Consider the following 24,416-nt stretch of genomic DNA (forward strand, 5'->3'; position numbering starts at 1 on the left):
ACTCACGTCTACTTAAAGTGAAAGAAACCTAATAGGAGGCTGATTCTGAATGTACTTCACTGTACTCGTGCCTTCAGTTTGTGTAAATAGACAGCGAAGGTTTGGTACTCAGAAAGCAACAGGAAAACAATCATCCCTCCTACTGATGGCTTTGGTCAATATTGAGAATGATGGTTTTTGGCATTGAGACTTCCAAATCCTAGTTTCCTTGGGCACATCTCACTTAATGTCCCTAAACCCCTAAGATCTCTTCTAAATCTCAACCTAAGATTCGTTTACCTTAAGATCCCAATGAGATGACTGATGCCAGTTCCAATGGTCTTGTGATGAAGAGAGCCATCTGCACCCCGAGAGAGGCCTGTGGGAACTGTGTGGACCACAATATAGCATTCTCTCTCTTTTTAATGTTGTTCACTTGCCTTTTGTTTTCTTTCTCATTTTCTTTCCTTTTTTTATCTGATTTTTCTTGTATAACAAGAGAATTGAATAAATATGTTTACACATCTTGGATTTAACAGATATTTTAACATGTATAACATATATTAGATTGCTTGTCATCTAGGGGAGGGGATGGGGGAGGAGAGGAAAATCTGAAAAACAAGGCTATGCAAGGATCAATATTGAAAAATTATCCTTGCATATGATTTGAAAATAAAAAGCTTTACAAAAAAAAAAAGATCACAGGTTAGAGGTGTTTTACACACACACACACACACACACACACACACACACACACACACACAAAACCATAGGGCAAAATGATCAGAACCAATCGAATATTGTACTCAGTAATAGTAATATTGTATTAAGAATGACTTTGAGTAAGTTATCTTTAGCTATTATGACTGCCCAAATATAAAAAACAAATGAAGAAAGATATCTGCATCCACAGAAAGAACTGATAAATATATGGAATAATTTTACAGATGTGGGGTTGTATATACATACATACATACACAGATATTTATATCTAATGATAGCCATCTCTGCTAAAGGGAGAGGTAGGAAAGAAAAAAAGGAAAAACATTTACATGATAATTTTGTTGTATGTTTGAAAGAAATAGCAAGATGTGCAAAGTAGATTTGCAGTTTCATATATTCTTTTTTTGTACTGTGTTATGGAAATGTTCCATAAATTAAAAATAAAATATTTTTTAAAAGAAAATGTAATGTTAATTAAAAGAAGGAAGGAAGGAAAATAGAGATATAGAGATTAGCTAAGAGGTGTGGTTCAATAGGTAGTGTCTTGATTTTTTTTTTTTTAAAGGGAAGAGAGTGGATTCTGCAAACTAGAACCAATCTTCATTGTTAGAGGGGAATTTCTTCTTCCAGGAGGTCTCACTATCATTGAATTTTCAAGTTTATATCTATCTTTATCTCTTGTGAATATTTAGGAAAGGAAACAATGACCCTTGGCTTTTTTTTTCCCCAAGAACACCTCAGTATTTTTAAGGTGAGAATGGCTTTCCAAGATGTGTTTTTTAGCAGCAAGAAAGAACTGGTTGCAAGAAATACAAGGAATTAAAATAGAATTCATGTTTGAGGCAGCTTGGTGGTTCAGTGGCTGGAAGATTAGAATCAGGAAAGACCTGACTTTAAACCCAGCCTCTGGCACTTCCTAGCTGTGTGATCCTGGACAAGTCACTTTAACTCTGCCTCAGTTTTCCCATCTCTAAAATTTGGAAAATAATACCTTATGTATATGAGTGATATATATAAATATATATATATATGTAAAACACCTACTTCACAGCATTGTTGTCAGCTTGACCAAATAAATGTTTTGCAAACTAAACAGTGTCTTGTAAGGCCTTGTTATGGAAAGGAATATCTGACATGCCCTTGAATTTTTGGAGAAATAAAATTCCAAAGGCTTTAAATAAAGAAAAGATACAATTCTATATGAAAGATGGTAAGCTAAAGTTGACCAATGATACGAAAAAACAGACTTTTTTGAGGAGGAAGAGGCTTTTAAACTAGATGAAGGGCAAGAAGAATTTGGGGTGTCTTTTTTTTAAACATCTGGGATTGCCATCTGAAGTGAACAGGAAGGATTATGATAGAGAGCAGTGAGAATGCTAACCTGTGATTTAATTGTTATTCTTTTGGAAGCTGTTTTTTTTTTTTTTTTTTTTTTGTAGAATAAAAAGGATTAGCAAAAAGTAGAAAGGGTTCGGTGGCATTTTAAATTACCAAAAAAGACCCCTGAAAAATCTCAGGATTGGTCTGAGCCACAGAAAAAATGGCAACCAATAAGAAGAAATGGGCCATAAACACCATGAGGCAGCTTCTAAAGAGACTGCCCAAGGGAGGGTGGCCATTTTAGGGACTCCAAAAAAGGAAACTTTTTGAGCTTCCCTCTTTAAAGAAAGTTTGCTAAGTCAGAGCTGTGTTCAGTCATTTCTGTACTCATGAAGGACAAATGCTATCAGTGATCCATAAATTTCAATGATCTACAAGGAAGCTCTAGTGGCTCCACCCTAGCTATGTCTCTCATATGGGAAAGGAGGGAGAGAGAAACAAGACTTTTGTTTACTAGGGAAAGGAATGAGTGGAAAGAGGCTTCTTTCAGGACTGGGAAATAATCCTTCCTTTTGATTCCGGAATATATTTCAGGACAGTAGTTGACTTGAATAGAAACAGCTTGTTTTTCAGTTGTGCAAGTTATTGTGTGTTTGAGAGAGTATCACTCCCCAGGATTTTGGCTTGCTCCTGCTTCGAGGCATGCAGCTGATATTAATGAAATGCCCCCTCTGCTTTGACAAGACTGGAGCTCTTCCCCTCTCCGCCAGCTGACGTCATTCAAAATTGAGAGGAGCCCTCCCACACTGGTTTCTTAATTAAGTTTGATGGACTTCTCTGCTCTGCTGAGACCATTCTGGAGTAGAGAAAAACCAGTTTGAAAAAGTGCAATCTGAGAAACTTTATAGCAGCATACTGGCTGATGCTATATACCCCAAGCCAAGAAGGAAAAGGAAACCAGTTGATATGTTGTTCCGACAAACAAGACGGCTTGCTTTTAGATTTTACTGAGTTTTTGTTCCTGTGAGAACTATTCCCGCTGGAGTGACTGGCCCACTTGGAACTAGTCTGGTATGCTTGACAGACGCCTGCTGTCTCCTCAAACTAAGTGCATTATTCCTGGGGTAAGCATATGGTAAAGGAGTTCAGGCCAGATGCCCAGTGTGGTCAAGAGAGGGAAAAAGGGATGGTGCAGACTTACTAACAAACTTAAGTTAATTGAATTTTACTTTTCTTCCTTTTCAACATTTTTTCATATCTTGCCAGAAACGTTACAATTCCAGAAAAACTGTGGATCATGTTAACTTATATCTTGGGGCTATTTTTAAAAAGTAGGCCTCTTGTGTGCTTATTTTTAAAGTGGTTAATGTTAAGTCAGGTACACTGTTGGACAACTGGGGTGTGTGTGTGTGTGTGTGTGTGTGTGTGTGTTTACTGTGGGAAATGGAAATCCTTATGGTCGCTGCAAAAGATAACAGAATCCGGCAGATCGTGGCTGACAGCACATCGGAGTGAACACTTTTGTGTCTGGGGCCTTTTAATGTAATCAGCATGATTCTTCCTTCCTGCATGTTGCTACATAATGAGATTTGGTCATTGTTTGCCACTTCTAAACTCCGAATCCATGATCCACATCATGCAATTATGCTGTAATGAAAGACAAATGTATTGTTAATGACCAGGAAGTACAGGGCATCCCTGTACAGACATAAAAGAACTGAGAGGATCTGGGGGGCTCAGTTTACACTTATTTATAAAAGAACTATAATTTCCCTCCTATGGATAGGATAAACTTCACAACAGGTTATAACTTCCGAATATAACATTAAAACAGAGCATCGAATCATAAGATTTTAAAATATCCATGAATATTTATATAATGCTCTCTAGGCAAGGCAGTTTGATTATTTTTTTAAATCCAGCATAAGACATCTGTTTTAAAATACTTTTCTAGATACATAAAGGGTGTAAAGACTTAGTATAAGCTTTAACTAAACTTAGTATAAGCTTTAACTAAAAACTGCCCTAAGAATTTGGGACACCCTGTATTTTGCTTCATAGTGTTTTGACATCCAGCTTTTTGGGGAAAAAATGCTTCTTGAACTAACTAAGAAATATTTCTTTATGCTTTTAATTCCACCAATGTTATCTTTTCTGAAACTGCAGGTATAATCAATGTGTCTGGTTAATTTCTTACCATTTTGTGCATCACTGACTATGTGGATGATAGTTTATTGAATGTCTGATTTTTATAAATGAGTAAATTGAATATTTAACAATTTAGAATTTACCCTTCATGCCAGTGACCATTAATATTTATTGACATTTGTTCTCAAAATTATCATTATCTGTTTTCTGACTTACCTAGTATAGTCTTGAGGACTTTATCATTTTCTAAGATGTTTGCAAAAGCAGTAGATGCTTCTCAAAGGTTTCTAACGTCTTTCCAAATAAGTATGATCCAAGGTAGAATGTAAGGGCCAAAAAGAGGTCTAGCCAAAACTTTCCAAATGAGGTAAGCTTTCAGTAACACATGACTGTTTCAACTGTTATCATAAGTCATCCACCCCCTACTCCTAAAAAATTAAAAAAAATACTTTGCCAAGTTTTTAATAGTTAGCCTCAGAATGGCTGCATTTTCCTGGGAGATGGGTGGGAGAGAAATTGACAAAAACAGGATTCTCCAATCCAAAGGAAAAGAAATCCAATTTTGTGAGTTATCTGAAACTTTTTAACAGCATAAGACATAAGTAGATTTACACTCAATGTCTATATATAGAATGGGATTTTTCTTGAGGAAAACAAGTGCAATTAGCTCATTATTGATTTAATAGAATTATATATCATTCTGATAAAATAAATTGCAAAAATTTTAAGTTGACCTTCTGATGTAATCAAACTCCCTCTTTTGATGATTTCTGTTCTTTTTTTAAAGTATTTTTTCATATCTGGAATATGTTTAACTTAACAGTGTAAGGAACCGTTGGAATAGGATTGAGTCATGAGACTAATAAATTCCTACCAATGATAAAAAGCCTTCACAAGTGCAAAAAAAATTGAATCACTCATGAAAATAATTGTTTTCTTACTTTCCCCAATAACTAAAATAGAAAAATATAAATTAAAAAACTTAAAGGAAATTTAATTAAATATTGATTTGGTTAAGTGAACTACTCGGTCAACAGATATTTAAGCAGCCCTTGCTGTGTTGCTAAATGTTTGGCCTTAAAAGATAAAACTCATAATCTCTCACCTCAAGGAACTTTTGTTCTAATAAAAGGGATAAGAGGTTTATTTGAATAAGTATGATGCGAGGTAGAATGTGTCTTAGGGCAAAGGAGAATTTTAAAAGTAGGATAAGAAAAATGGCCAAAAAGGATCATTTTTGAGTTGGTGGAATCAGAAAGAAGGTGCACCTGCACTTAGTCTTGAAGAAAAAAAAAAAGATTTAAATAGTTTAAAACATGACAAGTATAATTTTGGTATATGAGGTAGCCTGTGTAAATGTATAGAAGCAGAAGGGGGCAGAATGAGATCAGGAAATAATGGAGGAGCCTGGTTTGACTGAAACATAAAGTGTGTAAAAAGGATTGGAAAAAGTAGACTGAAATCAAATAAATGAAGACCTTAAATACCAAGTTAGAAGTATTCACCTTAATGGTAATGGGGAGCCATGAAGGGTTTATGAGGTAAAGCATGATATGACCAAGTAGATCTATACATTAGTAAAATTATTTTGGTAACTTTGCAAAAGGTATGTTAGGTAACCATGATACAGAAAGCAATTGAGTTGCAATTATTCTAATCCAGGTGAGAAATAATGAGAATCATAGCTAGAGATTATTGTAGTATAGCAATCTGAGAAGAGGAGATAATTTGAAAAAACAGGATCAGTCTGGGGAAAGAAGAAGAGAGTTAGAATTAATGAAGACATCAAAATGTTTAACCCAGTGACTAGATGGATGGTGATTCCATCAACAGAAATGCAAAAGTTGGGAGAAAAGGCAGTCTTTGCATATGAATCAGTCAACAAATATTGAGCACCTGCTATGTACAAGGCTGCTGTGTACTATTTATCCACTCATGCTTTCGTTGCATAACAAAATTTCTCCTTTATATGTAGGAAAGTGTCATCAGCATTTTTCACATTTATATTAAAGCATTTCAAAATATTAAAATGGAGAACAAAGCTTGTTTAGAACCTGAGAGTATGATTTTAAGAAGTATATGCTTGTGATATTTACATATGTATACATACATATAAAATATATGTAAATATATAGAGGTTTGTGTATTTATATAATTTAATAAGATGAAACAACAAAACTGTATTGCTTCATTCCTGAATGCTGTAGTGGTTCAGGGGAAGAGAATGACATCATTCCCAATGCATTTCATTGAAACGCTCAGTTCCTTCTTGTTTTTGTCATACCTTTCCTTTTTCCTATTACTTTCCCCTGCCTAAGCCCTTATTTCCCCCACCCCAGTGTCAATGCCTTAAAATAAGTCTCTTCAGAAGTATAGCATGCTATAGTAGAAATAGAAGTAGACTTGGAGCCTATAGTGACTACCGTTGAATCCTACTTCTAAAACTAAACTTCATAGGGAAGTTGTTACATCTCTCTGAACCTCAGTTTCTCCACCTTTGAAATAGGAGTATAGGCAAATGCTGTACCTATTCACACTCTGGTTTTAAACATAAAATGAGATAATGTATTTAAAAATATACATCATTTCCAAAACATATTCAAATATACTATATAAATATCAGGAATTCTTATTATCTAGGCCCTTGATAAATTCTGGTCACCAAATGTAATAACTTCATTCCCAAATACTGAAAGCTTTGACAGATATGATTGCTGATTGTCAGAGATCTTTGATAATTCAGGAAGAATGGAGAGTTACTCCATGGTTTGAGAACAGATCTTGACTTGATTTCATTAAAGGGAAGAGAAGAGAATCTATGAATTATAAGCTAATGGATTTTACTTCATTTGCTGGCTAGATTCTAGAACGTGGTATGAAATGGCTAGTTAATGACTATCAAAAAACAGATGCAAAATCACAAAACATATAAATAAGTATACAACAAATCAATTAAAAGAAAAAAAAAAGACCTAAGAAAGGAGAGTATCAGGAAAGACATTGCAACATGTAACAACATATGGCAACAGCATTTGAGCCAAGCCTTGAGAATAGCTCAAGATACCAAGAAGTAGGAGGGAAAGGGGTCTTTTTTTCCAGGCAACTGCAAACAGGTTTAACTACAACACGTCAATAACTACATCAGTCATTACAACCTAGTATGAATTTCAGTTTGGGATTATTTGCAATGTAAAATTTATATATGATTGTCAAATGAAAGACTTTGCTCTCAGTTAAAATAATTTTAGATTCCAGAGAACATGTGGAAAAGGTCTATCCTTGAAATCATAACATATACACACTTGACCCTATCTCTCTTTCCAAAGAGCTCTGTACCCTTTGATATAATGATAGAAGTTGGCAATCCTTTGTATTTTTTCTTTTGAAAAATGTGGACAGGAAATGACATTGAATTGAAAATAGCAACATGGTCTAGTGAGTTAATGATTGCTTATAAAACAAAAAAGCAAAGTTTTATTCTCAGCCTTCTCACTGATTTCAGCAGGTTTGGGAGTAAGTCAATTAGCTCTTCTAAGAGCTTGTTTTCTCATCTCTAAAATGAGGGTCATAATTCCTGGTCCCTCTTGACTTTATAGTGTGGTTGTGAAGACTAATGAGGTAATCTATGCCATATACTTGGAGTGGCTTGGAAATATATTTTATTGTTATTTTTTGCTAAGAAGCCCAAAGAATGGCTAGAAGTAATTAGATATATTATCTTCAGTCACAAAGCTCTAATCAGTGAGAGCTAACCTTTTTTTCCTCCTAATTTGTGGTAATGTATTCTCATGGGTCTGTCCCATTATGGCTTTAAGACAGTGAGGCTGTTTCTGAACTTTTGAATATGGGACTTTGTTTCGACAGCTCAGATTTGGGACTGTTTGAATGTTTGAGGACATCAAATCCAAATGCTACATACAGCAAGGGACTATAACTCTCAAATGCTCATCTACCACCAAGCTAATCAGTATAAAGACAACTATGGAAGCTCACAGACTGATCTGGGCACACTTTTACCCCTTAAAATCCTTAAGGACCATCTTAACTGGTTATTTTCTTATCTACCTAAGCAATTTTGATTCCTGATAGAATTTAAGCCCCCTCAAGTTCAGTTTTTTTCACTTTTTCTTTATTACCAGTGTCTGACACAAAATAGGTATTTCATACATGCTCATCAATTGTGGGGACTGGAGGGGAGGACAAATACTTATAGCAATTTTTATTCATATCATGTTAAATTTACTAAGAGTCCAAATGTTGCCTTACTGATCACTTTTGTGAGTAAATTCTTGAATAGATGAATGAATGGATAGATCATAGTTATTCTAACAAGCCTAGTATTATATCCTCATAATTTGTTATAAAAATATTAAGCACTTTTGTGTGCAAAGTATTATTGGGTTTTGGACAGCACATGTATTCTACTCTCTAGAGATAGCAATAGTTGACTTACAGTTTAAGGCATATTGAGTTCTTTATCTCATTTAAGCTTCCTAAACATCCTGTGAGGTAAAAGTTCTATGATTCCCTTCTTATAAAGGGGGCAACAGAGGCCTAGAGGAGTTAAGTGGCTTCCCTGGGATTATAGCATTAGAGACTACATTTGGACACAGAAGTTCCTAACTTCTAAGTTCAGGATGCTATATATTATACTATCCTACATCTTCTTGTCTGAAAGCAAATAACGTAAGTCATACTGCCTTTGTCATTGAGCACATTATTCTCTTCATTCTGCATCAACTCGTAAAATTCTTCCAAGTTTCTTCTGAAGCTGCTCATTTTATCTTTTCTTATTTCTGAAGAATGTATCTGGTAATGTATCTGGTGACAGCCTTACAGGACACATGTGTCACCTGTCCAATCCTGAGGGCCAGAGTTTTCTGCCAAAATTAACCCCCAGGAGATCAGAATTGGTCTACCCACTTTTTCCTTCTGGTCTTCCTAGAATCACAGATTTAGACCCAGAGGGACCTCAAAAGTCGATTTATCCAACCCCCTCATTCTACAGAGGAGAATCATGGTGGTTCTCTCTCTCAGAGCCAGCTGCAGGATAAGAAATGTAGGTTTTTTCTTCCTGTCTTCCCGGCAAACATTTGGTCTTTTTGAGATATTCTAAGTTGTTTTCAGTCCTAGCAATAAAGAAAAGATTAAAAACAAAAAAGGGAACATTATGGTTCCAGGAACAATAAGATGTTGAACTTGATATTCATTGCAATGCTCATGGATATGAGATTCAAATGAGACAATGTATGTTCAGTGGTTTGCATTGTCAATATGTGCTCTTCTTAATTTCATTATTGTAAAAACCCTGGTCCTTCTCCAAGCCTCAGTCTTGCTCTCTTCCTTCTATAAGTCCATGTTAGATTTTCATAAGATCAGATCCTACATTTGCTCATTTCTGGCATGGCTCTCTCTAAGTTTACTTTAGAGTAATTGCTTAACTTTGAGTCAGTGGGTACATTTCTGGAGATCTGAACTAGTATAGGGGCAGAAATTGCAGGTTCATTTTCACTAACTTTGGTTGTTTTTGTAAAACTATGTATGTTAGTTTACACATTTAAAAATGTTCAGAGGATGGGTCGGTGATATAACAGTGGTTAAGGCCCCTTAGTTTCCTTGTGATTCAGGGAAGGCAATTATGTCAGTGGGATTCATGACCTTTACCTTGCTTAGATTCCAGTTTATACTTGGTCAAGGCCATTATAATTTCTGGAGACAAGATTTTTTTTTTAATGTTGCTTATGTGAGAAAAAATGTTTTTGATGATCCTGGCTCTGCTGGTATTCCCAAGAAGAAAGGAAGTAATGAGACAGGATGGCTAGATAAATAATATTAGGATTTTTTTTAAAAGCCTGAACCTTTCATCTGTCTACTGTTATGATGCATTTGTGGAGTGTTTTAAGGTTCACAAAGCACCTCACTTGTGTTATTTCATCCTCATAACAATCCCATGAGGTATGTGCTATTATTACTATCTCCGTTTTACAAATGAAAAAAGAAAAAACCTGAGCTTGAAAGTAAGTTACTTTCCCAAGATCACACAGCTAGGAAATGTCTGAGGAAAATCTGAACTTGGATCTCACTAATTTCAAGTCTACCATTGTGTCCAATAGGCCATTATTTGCCTCTGAAAGTTCCTGTCAACTCTATCTCTAGCTGTTGCTTAAACAGGAGCAATTTAGATTTTAGTTTCATAATTTTGGCTCTCTCTGTGTCTTTGTCTTTCTTCATCTGTCTTTCCCATTGTCTTTCTATATCTGTTTATCTCTGAAAGAATTGAGCTTATAATCAGATGTCACTCAAGGAATATTACCAGGGGAAGAGGGAAATGATGTATCAAATGACATTTTGAAAACTTCTCTCTTTTTTCCTCTCACTTAATATTTTGGCTTTTCTTTTCTAATTATATATAAAAATAGTTTTCAACATTCATTTCTGTAAGATTTTTGAGTTCCAAATTTTTTCTCTTTTCTTCCTCTCTCCAAGACAGCAAGTAATCTGATAAGGTTACATATATACAATCATTTTAAATATATTTTTGTATTAGTAACTGTGAAAAATCAGAATAAAAGGGAAAAATTATGAGAAAGAAAAAAAAGGTGAAAAAATGTTCTCCATAAAAGGAAAAAAATTGTGAGAAAGAAAAAAAAAAAAGGTGAAAAAATGTTCTCCAATCTTCAGTTTCCATAGATCTTTCTCTGGATACAAATGGCATTTTCCATCCGAAGTCTATTGGAATTGTCTTGTATCACCACATTTCTGAGAAGAGCTAAGTCTATCATAGTTGATTATCACATAACTTTGCTGTTACCATGTCTCCCAGTTTACTCACTTTACTCTGCATTAATTGATGTAAATTTTTCTAGACCTCAAACCTTATTTCTTCTAAATGCCTATATTTTAGTGTCCTAAAATCTGCTCTTCATAGTGCATAGGTATTTACATTGCACTGTCTTTGAAATTAATCTTTTAATATGGATGACATTTTTATGGTCATGCAGCTGACTGAAAGGTTTAGCAAATACAGGATCCTGTTGTGTTTGCTATTTATTGATTTCATAAAAGCATTTCACTTTCTACATAAAAATACCACCCAGAAAGCTTTTTTGGACAAGGTGTTTCTTTTAGTCATACTAAAGGTGTATATTACACTGTTATAGAATTATAGAGATAACTAGGTCTGCCATAAGTGTGAAAAACAAGGCTGTATATGTCCATCACAAAGGTTCATCAGAGACAAGAGGAGTTCATCACTATTTATCAGAGTTCATCAAAAGAAGATAAGACCCAAACAAAGATTTGTCATTGATTGTGTTGTTCTCCAAAAATTTCCATTACTAGATGACATTATTTATATCAGATAAAACACAGAATACTTCAAGTACTCAGTAAAATCCATAGAAATAATAAACATGAGTATAACAGTCTATATTGGAAAAAACAAGGTAGATAAAAACAAATATTGCCCAAGTTCAGCAAAATCAGAGCATTATATATTCCAGTGAAAATGTGATTTCATCAATGTGGGAATGTAATTCAAAGATGGATATCATAAGCCATCCATGCCTGCCCATGCTGTCATATTTTCCTTCATGTCATCTATTAAATCCTCCAGAAGAGTTCCATTTTATGTGAGGAGAATATTCCTCATGTTCTCTTGACATGTCATAGAAATCCCTTCTCTAGATACAAAACAGCAACTTGCCTATTAATTGTCATCTTAGTTGCCTATAGCACAAAAAGTAAAGGGTTTGCCTGTGTTCACACAATAGTTATGTATCAGGAATTGCACATTTTACATGTAAAATTGATGCTTAAAAGAAGAACTGAATGGTCCAGAGTCAAAGGACTAATAAACGTCAACACAAAGCCCATAAAATTTGTCACAAATATCATAACTAATAACCATTCGAAGTCATGTAACCCCTTCTATAATTGAACGATAAAGCTCATTACAGCATACTCAATAAGTACACATCTAGTTTTTAATTGAAAACTAAACTTTTGAGCCACCAACTTTTGAGTCAACTCATTACTCTTTTACTTAGTTCTAATTTTGAGAAAACCACTTTGCTGTTTCCTCACATTATACAAAAAATACCTCACTCTTGATTGTTCTGAGCTCTGGAGCCAGGCAGAATAAGTATGAACCCTTCTCCATGGCACTGTCACTTAGATATATGAAGATAGCTGCCTTTAAGGTGTTCTATTTTCCATATAGACATCCACAATTACATACAAATACCTCAAAATATCAAAAATATCCAAAATAGAACTCAATATCTTTTCTTTATAACCCTTCCCCTTTTAATTTCCTTATTTCTAGTGAAAGCAATTGCCACCTCAGTCATCTTTTCATACTTTTCTATACTTCCCACATCCAAGCCAGTGTAAAAGTTTGTCAGTTGTATTTTCATATTCTCTCATATTTCATTCCCCTTTCTTGGTGAACTGTCACATATAGGAAATAGAATTGCCTTAATTTGCAGGAAATTCTAAGATACCAGTACACACCTCTGATTGGCTAAGATGACAGGAAAGATAATGATGAATGTTTGAGGGGATGTGGGAAAACTGAGACATATTGGTAGAATTGTGAACAGATCCACCTATTTTGGAGAACAATTTGGAACTAGGCTCAAAAAGTTATTAAACTGTGTATACCCTTTGACCTAGCAGTGTTTCTACTAGGTTTATATCCCAAAGAGAGTTTAAAGAAGGGAAAGGGACCTGTATGTGCCAAAATGTTTGTGGCAGCTCTTTTTGTAGAGGCTAGAATCTAGAAACTGAGCGGATGCCCATCAATTGGAGAATGGCTGAATGAATTATAGTGTATGAATGTTATGGAATATTATTGTTCTGTAAGAAAAAACCAGTAGGATGAATAAAGAGAGGCTTGGAGAGACTTATATGAACTGATGCTGAGTGAAATGAGCAGAACCAGGAGATCATTGTACATGGCAACAAGAAGACTGTATGTTGTTCTATTCTGATGGATGTGGCTCTTCAAAACATTGAGATGATTGAAACCAGTTTTTTATGTTCAGTGATGAAAAAAGTCATATACACCCAGGGAGAGGACTGTGGTATTGAGTATGGACCACAACATAGCACTCTCTCTGTTGTTTGCTTATTTTCTTTCCCAGTTTTTTCCCTTCTTTCTTGATCTGATTTTTTTGTGCAGCAGGATAACTGTATAAATATGTATACATATATTAGATTTATCATATTTTAATATAAAAAGGAAATAGAATTTTGACATAAAAAAAGGAAATAGAATTTTGACATAAGAATTTCCACTGCCAGGGATTAAAATTTTCAAATTTCACCATTGTCTCTTCTCAATGTTTCTTTCCTCTCTTCCCTTCCTCTCCCATTATTCTTTCATCTCCTTTCCATGACTTTGGGTTTGAAACCCTGCAGGTTTCATGTACTTTTAAACTTCTCCAAAGAAATTCAAGGAATACTTTTTTCCTAGTCCTCCCTGCAAAAAAAGTGGGGCTAACTAGCCTACCTGTCCACCCTTCAAATTCTCTGGGCATTTAGGCAACTTAATTAGCCCAATCCCACTGCAAAATCCAGACCTCAGTGCTTGATTTTTTGTATTTAACTTAAATCTGTTCTATCAGAATAAATAGAAAATTAATTTATTTAAAATTTCATTTCTATTCTCTTTGCAATTTATATTACAAATACTACCTCTAATTTGTCTCTACTGGTGCAGTAGTTAGAACACTAGGCTTGAAATCAGAAAGTCTTGTCTTCCTAAGTTCAAATTTAGGCTCAGACATTCAGTAGCTGTGTGATCCTGGACAAGTCACTTAACCGTGCTTGCCTAATTTTTCATCTGTAAAATGAGCTGGAAAAGGCAATAGCAAACTAAGAAAACTCCAAATGGGATCACAGCCAGATGTAACTGAAATGGCTAAAGAATAGTATATGTGTCTTGTCAATTCCAGTACATTCAATTACAGGTTCATTTTCCTTTTCACTAAACCTGCTCCTCTTTCAAACCATAACCATTTTAAGTTTTGCAGTTTCCCCAGATCTTAGAACATGGTAAGTTTTGAAAGTAGTATCTGCACTCGGACCCTTATTTGGATGTTGATCAGACAATAAATGAATGGGCCCTTTTCATTAAAATTATTTTCTTCTATGATGGCTAATTTAAAAACAAGATATCATTTAAGAAATGAACTTCTACACCTTAAAATAGAAACAAGAATTTGGAATTTTGTTAAACAAAATTTTAAAGGACAAAAGAATTCTTACTCAATATTAGTGCAACATGCAAACATTTTGCCAAAGAAATGTCACTTATTTTTTTCTATTGATGATACAAATTTTTAGAAACTATAGTATTTCTCTTGAGTTTTAGTATAAGTAAAGCATCCTTCTTTTAGGCAACTATATCTCTTTATCCAGCTGAAATGCATTTGGGTATAAATTAAGTGGTGAAAGACAAGAAATTGGGTAAATAGGACAATGCTCTCTATTCTTTGCTCTGAGTATCCTGGCTTTATAGCTCTGATTTCATATTCTCAATGCATGAAATGTTCAGTCAGTTCAGCATAAGATTACTTTACAAAAAACTTCTCTGGGAACACCAATTCTTGACATTAGGATAGCTAGGTGATTCAGTGGAAAGAATGCTGGGCTTGGAGTCAGGAAGATGAAAGTTCAAATCAAGCCTCAGACACTTATCAATTGTGTGATTCTGGGTAAGTCATTTAACCCTATTTGCCTAAGTTTCTCATCTATAAATGAACTGGTGAAGAAAATGGCAAACCACTGCAATATCTTTGCCAAGAAAACCCCAAATAGGGTCACGCGGAATTGTACGCAATGATAATTCTTGACATCCTTTGTAGGATTACCTTACTGCTACCTTAGAAAGCAAGTCCAGAAGAGCCCAGAGGAATATTTTTCTATTTTCAATTATTCTTGTATTAGAATTGTTTTCTAAAGAAAATCTCAGTATCCTAGCAAAAAACAAAAACAAAAACAAAACATACAAAAAATGATAAGAATCATTCTTATGGTTATGCAACTTTAAATTTCTATATCATTTTTTCTATTTTATACTCTTAAGTAGAAACTATTTCAAAGTCTCCTAAGAGGTCAGATCTACATTCTTAGCAAAATTCTATGAAAAGTGGAGAGTTCTTACAAATTCATCAAGTCCCCCTTTTAAATGAGGTTTTTAATTGCTCTTTTTCCCATAGGTGCAATAACACATTTCAGAAAACATTCACATGGCTATCGCTATTTCTTTGAAGCCTAAAAAATATGAAAGCATAAAGAGAAGTTGTAGTTAGAATGGAGAGAGAAAAATTTCAAATTCTGCTCCCTCCTACTGGTTCTTCAAAGCTAGTCAATTCAATTAAATACAAAAAGTGACCTGCTTACAGGAGACAAGAAGAATGTTATTTCTACAGATTCTATTCTTTCTCTGTGCTCATTGTAGTTTCTGGGCTATACTCAGTTGGTTTGTTCTTATTCACCCAAAGAGAAAAAAAAAAGTTGGATCCAAGCAAAAGACAGCTTTGATCCTCAAAGTACATTCTAATAGCCATGCATGCTTTATTCTATTTGCCTTCTCATCCTTATAAAAAAAATGGCACCTCTCTGATTCAGTTGGGCTGCATGTTATCTTTCCAACTGTGTGAGTTGATGTGATTCTTACACCATGTAGCATCACATGGCCCCTCTGTAAAGCCAAGGAAAGAATGGCATCCAGGCAGATTAATTCTCCCCGCATGGAGAGAACATGATTGTTTTATCTTGTACAGCTATGAAGATAACACATGTCACCATTGTATGTATGTTCTTCAATTGGAATTTGGTTACCAACTAATGTTATCATGGAGACCCCTGAAATAGAAACCCGTAGATGATAAATTGTGTAATAAAACTAACCAAAGAAGTGAATGATAAACAACTATAAGGCTTAAAAGCATTGCAAGAATTCTATTTACTTTTTGGGAGCAGGGGATTTGAGAGGGGGGATTTGGATCCATAAAAGTGTCATTGATATCCCCACTTCCACATCATTCATCCTCACTCAGGTGAAAGCACTAATCCTTCCTCAGAGTTTCCTAGGTCAACCTGTCTGAACCTTTTCTTTGCCCCTAAAAAAAAATTGTAATTTGGATTATGCAATTTTGATCAGCAAGGGACTAATCCAATCCATTTTCTTATGGAAAAAATGGCATCCAGAAAGTGAAATGGCTTACCCAAAATAACATAGATAATAAGTGACAAAGCTAAAAATGTGAACCAATATTCTGATTCTAATTCCAAAGTTGTTTCCTGCTATACAGCTGTGCCACATTCCCCTCCGTGTTTAATTGTAAACTCTTTGAGGGCAGAAAATAAGTTGTTGTTTTATTTCAGTTTTTTATATTTAGTTTTCTTAGTTGTTTTTTTTTATTTCAGTGCCTTAGCCATAATAGGGACTGGCTTTTCCTTGGATGAATGAATAATTTTAGCGCCATCATTTTTTCTAAATAGATTTTAATTGCTTTATGGATATCCAGAAGAACATCTTAAGAATATGGCACCTCAAGGAGGTAGTTGATCAAATAATGACCAAGTGGAACATTTTTAATAGTCATCTTCTTAGTAAATTCTGTTTTTAAGAGGAAGTTATCATTGATTGCAACAATTTGTAAGATGAGAAATAAATATATTAGTCATCAGACTCATCTAGTGAGGGAAAAATGCATTTAAGTTAATGGCTGTAATACAGAAAAACCTAAGGGCAGAACTTAATCTTTCAGGTATTATGTTGACTATAGCTAATTTGTAAATTGTAGCATTTTCTTCAGTAGGGTAAAATTACTCATTCGTGAAATGTTTATAAGCTGTGTTTGGCAAGAGGGATAGATGAGTTCCTAAAATGAATGGAAAAGAAAATGGCGGTTCTTTGTTTATTAGAAGCTATGGAAAATCATCACTAGACCAGTGATCACAATTTAACTAACCTATATTTTGTTGTGGGTAAAAGGAATGGAAATTTTTCAAAAAGAGATCATTCTGAATTCACCTTAACGATCTCAGTTAAGCTTGTTATGTTGACATACTTGGCTAATGCTGGCTGACAAACCTACTATGTGAAATGTAAGCATCTCTTTTCTCTTTAATTATTTTAATTATGTCAATTCAGTCCAAAAAAATCAGTGAATTGAAAGGAAGGAAGGTAAGGGCTTAAAAAAAAATATTTTTTTTAAAAAAAGATCAAAAAGGACACCTCCTCCTAAAGGATTATACCAAGAAGTCCTTCCAAATGTTGAAGCTGTGGACATTTCTCATTAATCTGAAGTTAATTTGTACATTTGGGCTTTGATCTCCATCTATTTCTTGGGAAGAAAAAAGAAAATATTCTCATACTAATATATTGAAGTTTCAGGCTTTATGTTTATCAAGTAAAGTCTGTTTAGTCTATTAGCTTTGACAATGATATCCATGGATTTTCTGTTTGTCTTCCCAGAGGCATTATGATGACAGATTATACACAAAGTTATTTGGAGTAAAAGCAATAAATCTCCTTAGGCATGATCAAAGCATAAATGTTCTGGGTTTTTTTTAATTGGTTCTGATAGTTATTAGTAATTTTTTTAAAGTAGTTATGAAGATTCCCCTGATGAGTAATATTGTGGGAAGTCAAAGTTTAAAATTCTAAGTAGTCTCCTATTTTTCTAGAATAGTTGGAGGTTAAATACTATGGTTAAACAATATGTTGTTCTATCATTCAACAGACATTAACAAAGTGTTTTCTTTATTCGGGATATTGGGTTCCGAAATTTAAAACAAACAGGTCTCTGCCCTCAGACTTCTTACAGTGTTGTGGAGTTTCCACAGGTGGGCCCAGATAAATAGAATGCAAATTAAAGTATGATCATTCCAGAGGAGATTTGGAGAATATAATGATATCAGATGAAGAAAAAGACATCACTTATAGGTGGTAAAATTTTAAAAGACTTCATTTAAAAAACTTAATTTGAGCTATGCCTTGTAAGAGACATGAGATGTCAAGATGCAATGAAAAGGGGAAGTTTCCCCAAATATAGGAATAGTATAAGCAAAGGAATGGAGGTGGGAAAATATAGTATCTACTCAGAAAATAGTGAGCCATTTTGACTGAAAGACATAGTAGATGAGACAAATTAGTAGGAAATAAACCTAAGAAGATAGAGTGGAGTTATATTGAAATGGTCTTTAAATGCCAGAATGAGATTTTTTTGACATGAGCAGAATATTGTATTGGGTACGTTTATCTATCAGGGTAGGATACATTACAAAGAAGTTGGAGACTTCCTAGACAAACTGAATCATGCATCCAAATCAGTCAGTTACTTAGTTTTTATAGAGGGCCTTGTATGTGCCATGTACTGTACAAAGTACTTAGCATACAAAGAGCAAAAAAATTCCCAATTCTAGAGAAGTTCATAATCTAATGAGGAAGCCAACATACAAATAATTTTGTACAAATCACCTGCAAAGTAAATTAAGAATAGTCACAAAGTGAGGGCACTAAGATTAAGGAGGATTGGGAAAGGAAAGTTTGCTGAAGGGGAGACTTGAAGGAAGCCAGAAAGCAGAGAAAGAAGGAAGAAAGTTCCAGGCATAGAGGAAATGAAATATTGTATGGAAGAAATAGCAAGTAGGCCAGTTTCAGTAGACTGTCAAGTACATGGAAGGGAATAAAGTGTAAGAAAACTGGAAAATGGCCAAGCTATGAAGGACTTTGAAGATCAACGGATAGTATATTTGATCTTCAAAGCAATCAAGCACTATTAGAGTTTATTGAATAGGATCAGACGTATGCTTTTAAAAGATCAAATTGATAGTTGAGTGGAAAATAAACTAGATTTTTGGAGACACTTCAGGCAGGGATACTCACTAACAGGTGACTGACAAAGTCCAAGCATAAGGTAATGGAGGGTCTGCCCCAGCTTGGTAGCAGTGTCATATGAGAGAAGGGGGCATATTAAGCAGATGTTATAAAGGTAACAAAGGCAAAAATGCCTAGTAGCAGATTGAACGTGGGTAGTGAGAGAAAATAAGGAGTTAAGGGAGCCACTAGATTGAAAGCCTGGGTGATAGGATTGTGGTATTATTAATTAGGCATTATTAATAAGGAAAGTTGGAAGAATAGGTGGGTATAGGGGGAGAGGTAATGAGTTTGGTTTTAGACATATTGTGTTAATGTCTACAGGACATCCAGTTCCAATAGACTGTTCACAATGTAAGACTGGAGATTGGGAGAGAGGTTAGAACTGGGTGAATATACCTGAGAATCAAATCCATATGCATAGAGATAACTGAAACTATGGAATTTGATGCGATCTCTAAGTGAAATTATATAAATGAGAGAAGAGGACTGAGCTAAAATGAATTAAGTCTTGAGAATTAGTGTGGTAGAAGGGGAATTGAGAGGTAATTCAGTAGTGGATCTGAAAGTTAATTCAGGGGTAGAATCAACATGACTTAATAAATAAGCTGTAAGAGGAGTCAAAGATGATTGATATGGGCATGATAGGACAATGTGATGCCATTAGCAGTGAGATAAATTAAGTTTATCATAGATTAATAGATTTTTGAGTTGGACAGTTCCTTTGAGTCCTAACTGAATTCACCCATTTTACAAATGAGGATACTGAGGTCTTTCAGAGAGGTAAAGTGACTTGCCCAGGGTCACCATTCTAGGAAGTATCTAAGGTAGGATTTGAATCTGAATCTAGTGTTATATCTGATAAACTATATGTGGATTACCAGTTTTCAAAAAAGTAGAATTTAATAGAAAACAATGAACCTTAAAATTACAATGAGCAAAACTGAATTTTTGTCGATTCAATTGTCTTGCTTCTTTGACATTTAATTAAGTGGTACAACCTGACATACTGTGTTCATATAAAATCATTGATTATGTTTACAAGGTACTGGCCTGAATGTTTGCATTTTATTGTAATAATGTCCATTTAAATCTAGCCTTTAACTAATCAGGTAGCAAATATGAGTCCAAGAGTGAAAACTTTAGCTTCATTGAATTCCAGATGATTTTCAGGAGAAAAATAATTATGACTAAGAAAACCAAGCTAATCGTATCCATTTTTGATGAGTGGAATAATATTTTTTGTTCAGTGCTGAACAGATTTGACTTACACTCTAGTAGAAAAGAATTTAGGAAAAAACTGGAGATGGAGCCATCTAGGAATAAAATATTTTTTATACCAAAATAGCGTATTTTACATAGACTAGGGTAATTTCTTTTTAAGAAAACAGGAGATCATCTTTTGTTGATCTGGAGGATTAAAGGTATAAAAAGGCAGCTGGGTGCTGTGATGGATAGAGCATTAAAGCATTAATCCTAGAGTCAGTTCAAACCTTGAGTGAGTTCAAATTCATTCTCAAATACCTGCTAACTGTGTGACCCTGGGCAAGCCACTTAACCTATGTCTGCCACAGTTTTACAAATAGAAAAGTAGAAGATATACTAGCAGAATTGTTGTGAAGATCAAATGAGATGACCTAATGAATTCTTCCTTACATCCTAATCTTAACTCTGAATCAGTAGCCTTGCCTGAATTAGGTCTGGCCCTAAATATCCACCTTTAATCCTTATTTAATGACTGGTTTTGACCCTGCTTTGGTGCCACACTGCTTCCTACCTCTGATATTTCCAAAATATATCTGCCCAATTGTTTACCTTAAATTTTATACAGTGATTCTTGACTTCTTGGCTGTATCTCATCCCTACCAGTTGCTTAAGGAATAAAGTGTTTCAATATAACAGTCCACATAGGGAAAAGTACAAAATTTAGAGGGGGGAGATAGGAGCCATTGCCATTTTGCTCCCAGAGGTCTGTGACTCCATCTCAGGTCTCAAATAGTTTATTGCCATTTCAAAGATTTGGGGCAGTCTACAAGAATGGAGTTTGTGAGATGAAAGAAGAGCTTTCTACAAAAATTGTGACCTAAATTACTGTGTGTTTAAATTTAAATTGTACAAGACTGAAATTACTTTCAATTGATGCATTTGGGAAGAAGATTTTAGAAATATGTGTGCATTAATGTTGAAGTATTGCTATTAGAAGTTTAAATCTATATTTGATTTGATTTTTAAGTAAAATAAAAATGGTTATAAAAAAGGAATGTAGGGTTTATTCAATATAGTGTGTTGAAGGCTGGAAAGGACCTTATAGGTCACTGAGTCTACTCTTCTGATTTTACAAATGAGGAAAGTGATCCTCAAAGATACTTAATTAATTAAGATTCAAAGGTTCCCTAATTTCAAAACCAGACATTGTTCTAATTATTCCAAACCATTCTTAATTCCTGGGATTTAGTCCCATGTAAACAAAAGACTCAGAAAGCAGAAGAAACAATAAAGGCTGGGTCAAGACTATAATTAAAAATGTTATTCAGCCTTTGTTAAACTACTAAAATATCTGGGGTTATTGTGTAGATCCAATCAGTCTGTCTTCTGCATCTTAAATTATTGGCTACATAAATTAGTAATGATTAAGGCCATCCTAAAAACATGAAATTAGACTATTAAACTTAGAAATGAGTGAGTTTAAAAATGGTCTCTAATATTATCTTTTAAAATTTACAAAAATGAACTCAAATTCCAGGTTTTAAAGTATGATTGTCTTTTTTTTTTTTTCTTTTTTTTTTTTAATTTTTTATTTTATTTTATAATTATAACATTTTTTGACAGTACATATGCATGGGTAATTTTTTACAACATTATCCCTTGCACTTACTTCTATTCAGATTTTTTCCCTTCCTCCCCAACCCCCTCCCCCAGATGGCAAGCAGTCTTATATATGTTAAATATATTACAGTATAATTTAGATACAATATATGTGTGTAGAACCGAATTTTTTGTTGCACAGGAAGAATTGGATTCAGAAGGTAAAAATAACAGTTTACATTCATTTCCCAGTGTTCCTTTTCTGGATGTAGCTGGTTCTGTCCATCATTAATCAATTGGAATTGGATTAGTTCTTCTCTATGTTGAAGAAATCCACTTCCATCAGCATACATCCTCGTACAGTATCATTGTTGAAGTGTATAATGATCTTCTGGTTCTGCTCGTTTCACTCAGCATCAGTTGATGTAAGTCTCTCCAAGCCTCTCTGTATTTCTCCTGTTGGTCATTTCTTACAGAACAATAATATTCCATAACATTCATATACCATACTTTACCCAACCATTCTCCAATTGATGGACATCCATTCATCTTCCAGCTTCTAGCCACTATGAAAAGGGCTGCCACAAACATTTTGGCACATACAGGACCCTTTCCCTTCTTTAGTAGTTCCTTGGGGTATAAGCCCAGTAGTAGTATGGCTGGGTCAAAGGGTATGCACATTTTGATAACTTTTTGGGCATAATTCCAGATTGCTCTCCAGAATGGTTGGATTCTTTCACAACTCCACCAACAATGCATCAGTGTCCCAGTTTTCCCACAGCCCCTCCAACATTCATCGTTATTTGTTCCTGTCATCTTAGCCAATCTGACAGGTGTGTAATGATACCTCAGAGTTGTCTTAATTTGCATTTCTCTGATCAATAGTGATTTGGAACACTCTTTCATATGAGTGGAAATAGTTTTAATTTCATCATCTGAAAATTGTCTGTTCATATCCTTTGACCATTTATCAATTGGAGAATGGCTTGATTTCTTATAAATTAAAGTCAATTCTCTGTATATTTTGGAGATGAGGCCTTTATCAGAACCTTTAACTGTAAAAATATTTTCCCAATTTGTTACTTCCCTTCTAATCTTGTTTGCATTAGTTTTGTTTGTGCAGAAACTTTTTAATTTGGTGTAATCAAAATGTTCTATTTTGTGATCAATAATGGTCTCTAGTTCTCCCTTGGACACAAACTCCTTCCTCCTCCACAAGTCTGAGAGGTAAACCATCCCATGTTCCTCCAATTTATTTATGATTTCGTTTTTTATGCCTAAATCTTGGACCCATTTTGATCTAATCTTAGTATGTGGTGTTAAATGTGGGTCCATGCCTAGTTTCTGCCATACTAATTTCCAGTTTTCCCAGCAGTTTTTGTCAAATAATGAATTCTTATCCCAAAATTTGGGATCTTTGGGTTTGTCAAAGATTAGATTGCTATTTTTATTCACTATCTTGTCCTGTGAACCTAACCTATGCCACTGATCAACTAGTCTATTTCTTAGCCAATACCAAGTGGTTTTGGTGACTGTTGCTTTATAATATAGCTTTAAATCAGGTACACTTAGACCACCTTCCTCTGACTTTTTTTTCATTAGTTCCCTTGCAATTCTTGACCTTTTATTCTTCCATATGAATTTTGTTGTTATTTTTTCTAGGTCATTAAAATAGTTTCTTGGGAGTCTGATTGGTATAGCACTAAATAAATAGATTAGTTTGGGGAGTATTGTCATCTTTATTATATTCGCTCGGCCTATCCAAGAACATTGAATGTCTTTCCAATTATTTAAATCTGACTTTATTCTTGTGGCAAGTGTTTTGTAATTTTGCTCATATAATTCCTGACTCTCCTTTGGTAGATATATTCCCAAATATTTGATACTATCGACTGTTATTTTGAATTGAATTTCTCTTTGTATCTCTTGCTGTTGGATTGTGTTGGTAATGTATAAAAATCCTGAGGATTTATGTGGATTTATTTTGTATCCTGCGACTTTGCTAAAATTCTGAATTATTTCTAATAGCTTTTTAGCAGAGTCTTTGGGGTTCTCTAAGTATACCATCATGTCATCTGCGAAAAGTGACAATTTGATTTCTTCATTTCCTACTCTAATTCCTTGGATCTCTTTCTCGGCTCTTATTGCCAAGGCTAGAGTTTCTAGTACTATATTGAATAGTACTGGTGATAGTGGGCAACCTTGTTTCACTCCTGATCTTACAGGGAAAGGTTCTAGTTTATCACCATTACATATGATGTTTACTGAAGGTTTTAAATATATGCTCCTTATTATTTTAAGGAATAGTCCATTTATTCCTATACTCTCAAGCGTTTTTAGTAGGAATGGATGTTGGATTTTATCAAATGCCTTTTCTGCATCTATTGAGATGATCATATGGTTTTTATTAATTTGATTATTAATATGGTCAATTATACTAATAGTTTTCCTAATATTAAACCAGCCCTGCATTCCTGGTATAAATCCCACTTGGTCATAGTGTATGATTGTCTTTTTTCAAAGAAATTTAAAATTTGCTTTTCTG

At 34.3% G+C, this 24,416-nt stretch overlaps 1 protein-coding gene across 6 annotated transcripts in view; it reads left to right on the forward strand.

Moving 5' to 3' along the window:
* The window catches only part of CACNB2 (calcium voltage-gated channel auxiliary subunit beta 2), a 379,562-nt gene that overhangs the window by 199,607 nt on the left and 155,539 nt on the right, over positions 1–24,416 (forward strand). The window contains exon 1 of one of the 6 annotated variants that reach the window (XM_074266794.1): positions 2,310–3,146. The exons of the other annotated variants lie outside the window; for them this stretch is intronic. Within the exon in view, the coding sequence (XP_074122895.1) occupies positions 3,096–3,146 (51 nt within the window). The 5' untranslated portion in view covers positions 2,310–3,095. Of the gene's footprint in view, positions 1–2,309; positions 3,147–24,416 lie in introns of those variants that run through there. 6 annotated transcript variants of the gene reach the window in all.

Source organism: Sminthopsis crassicaudata, chromosome 5 (genome assembly GCF_048593235.1).
Source record: "Sminthopsis crassicaudata isolate SCR6 chromosome 5, ASM4859323v1, whole genome shotgun sequence".
Taxonomy (NCBI): Eukaryota; Metazoa; Chordata; class Mammalia; order Dasyuromorphia; family Dasyuridae; genus Sminthopsis; species Sminthopsis crassicaudata.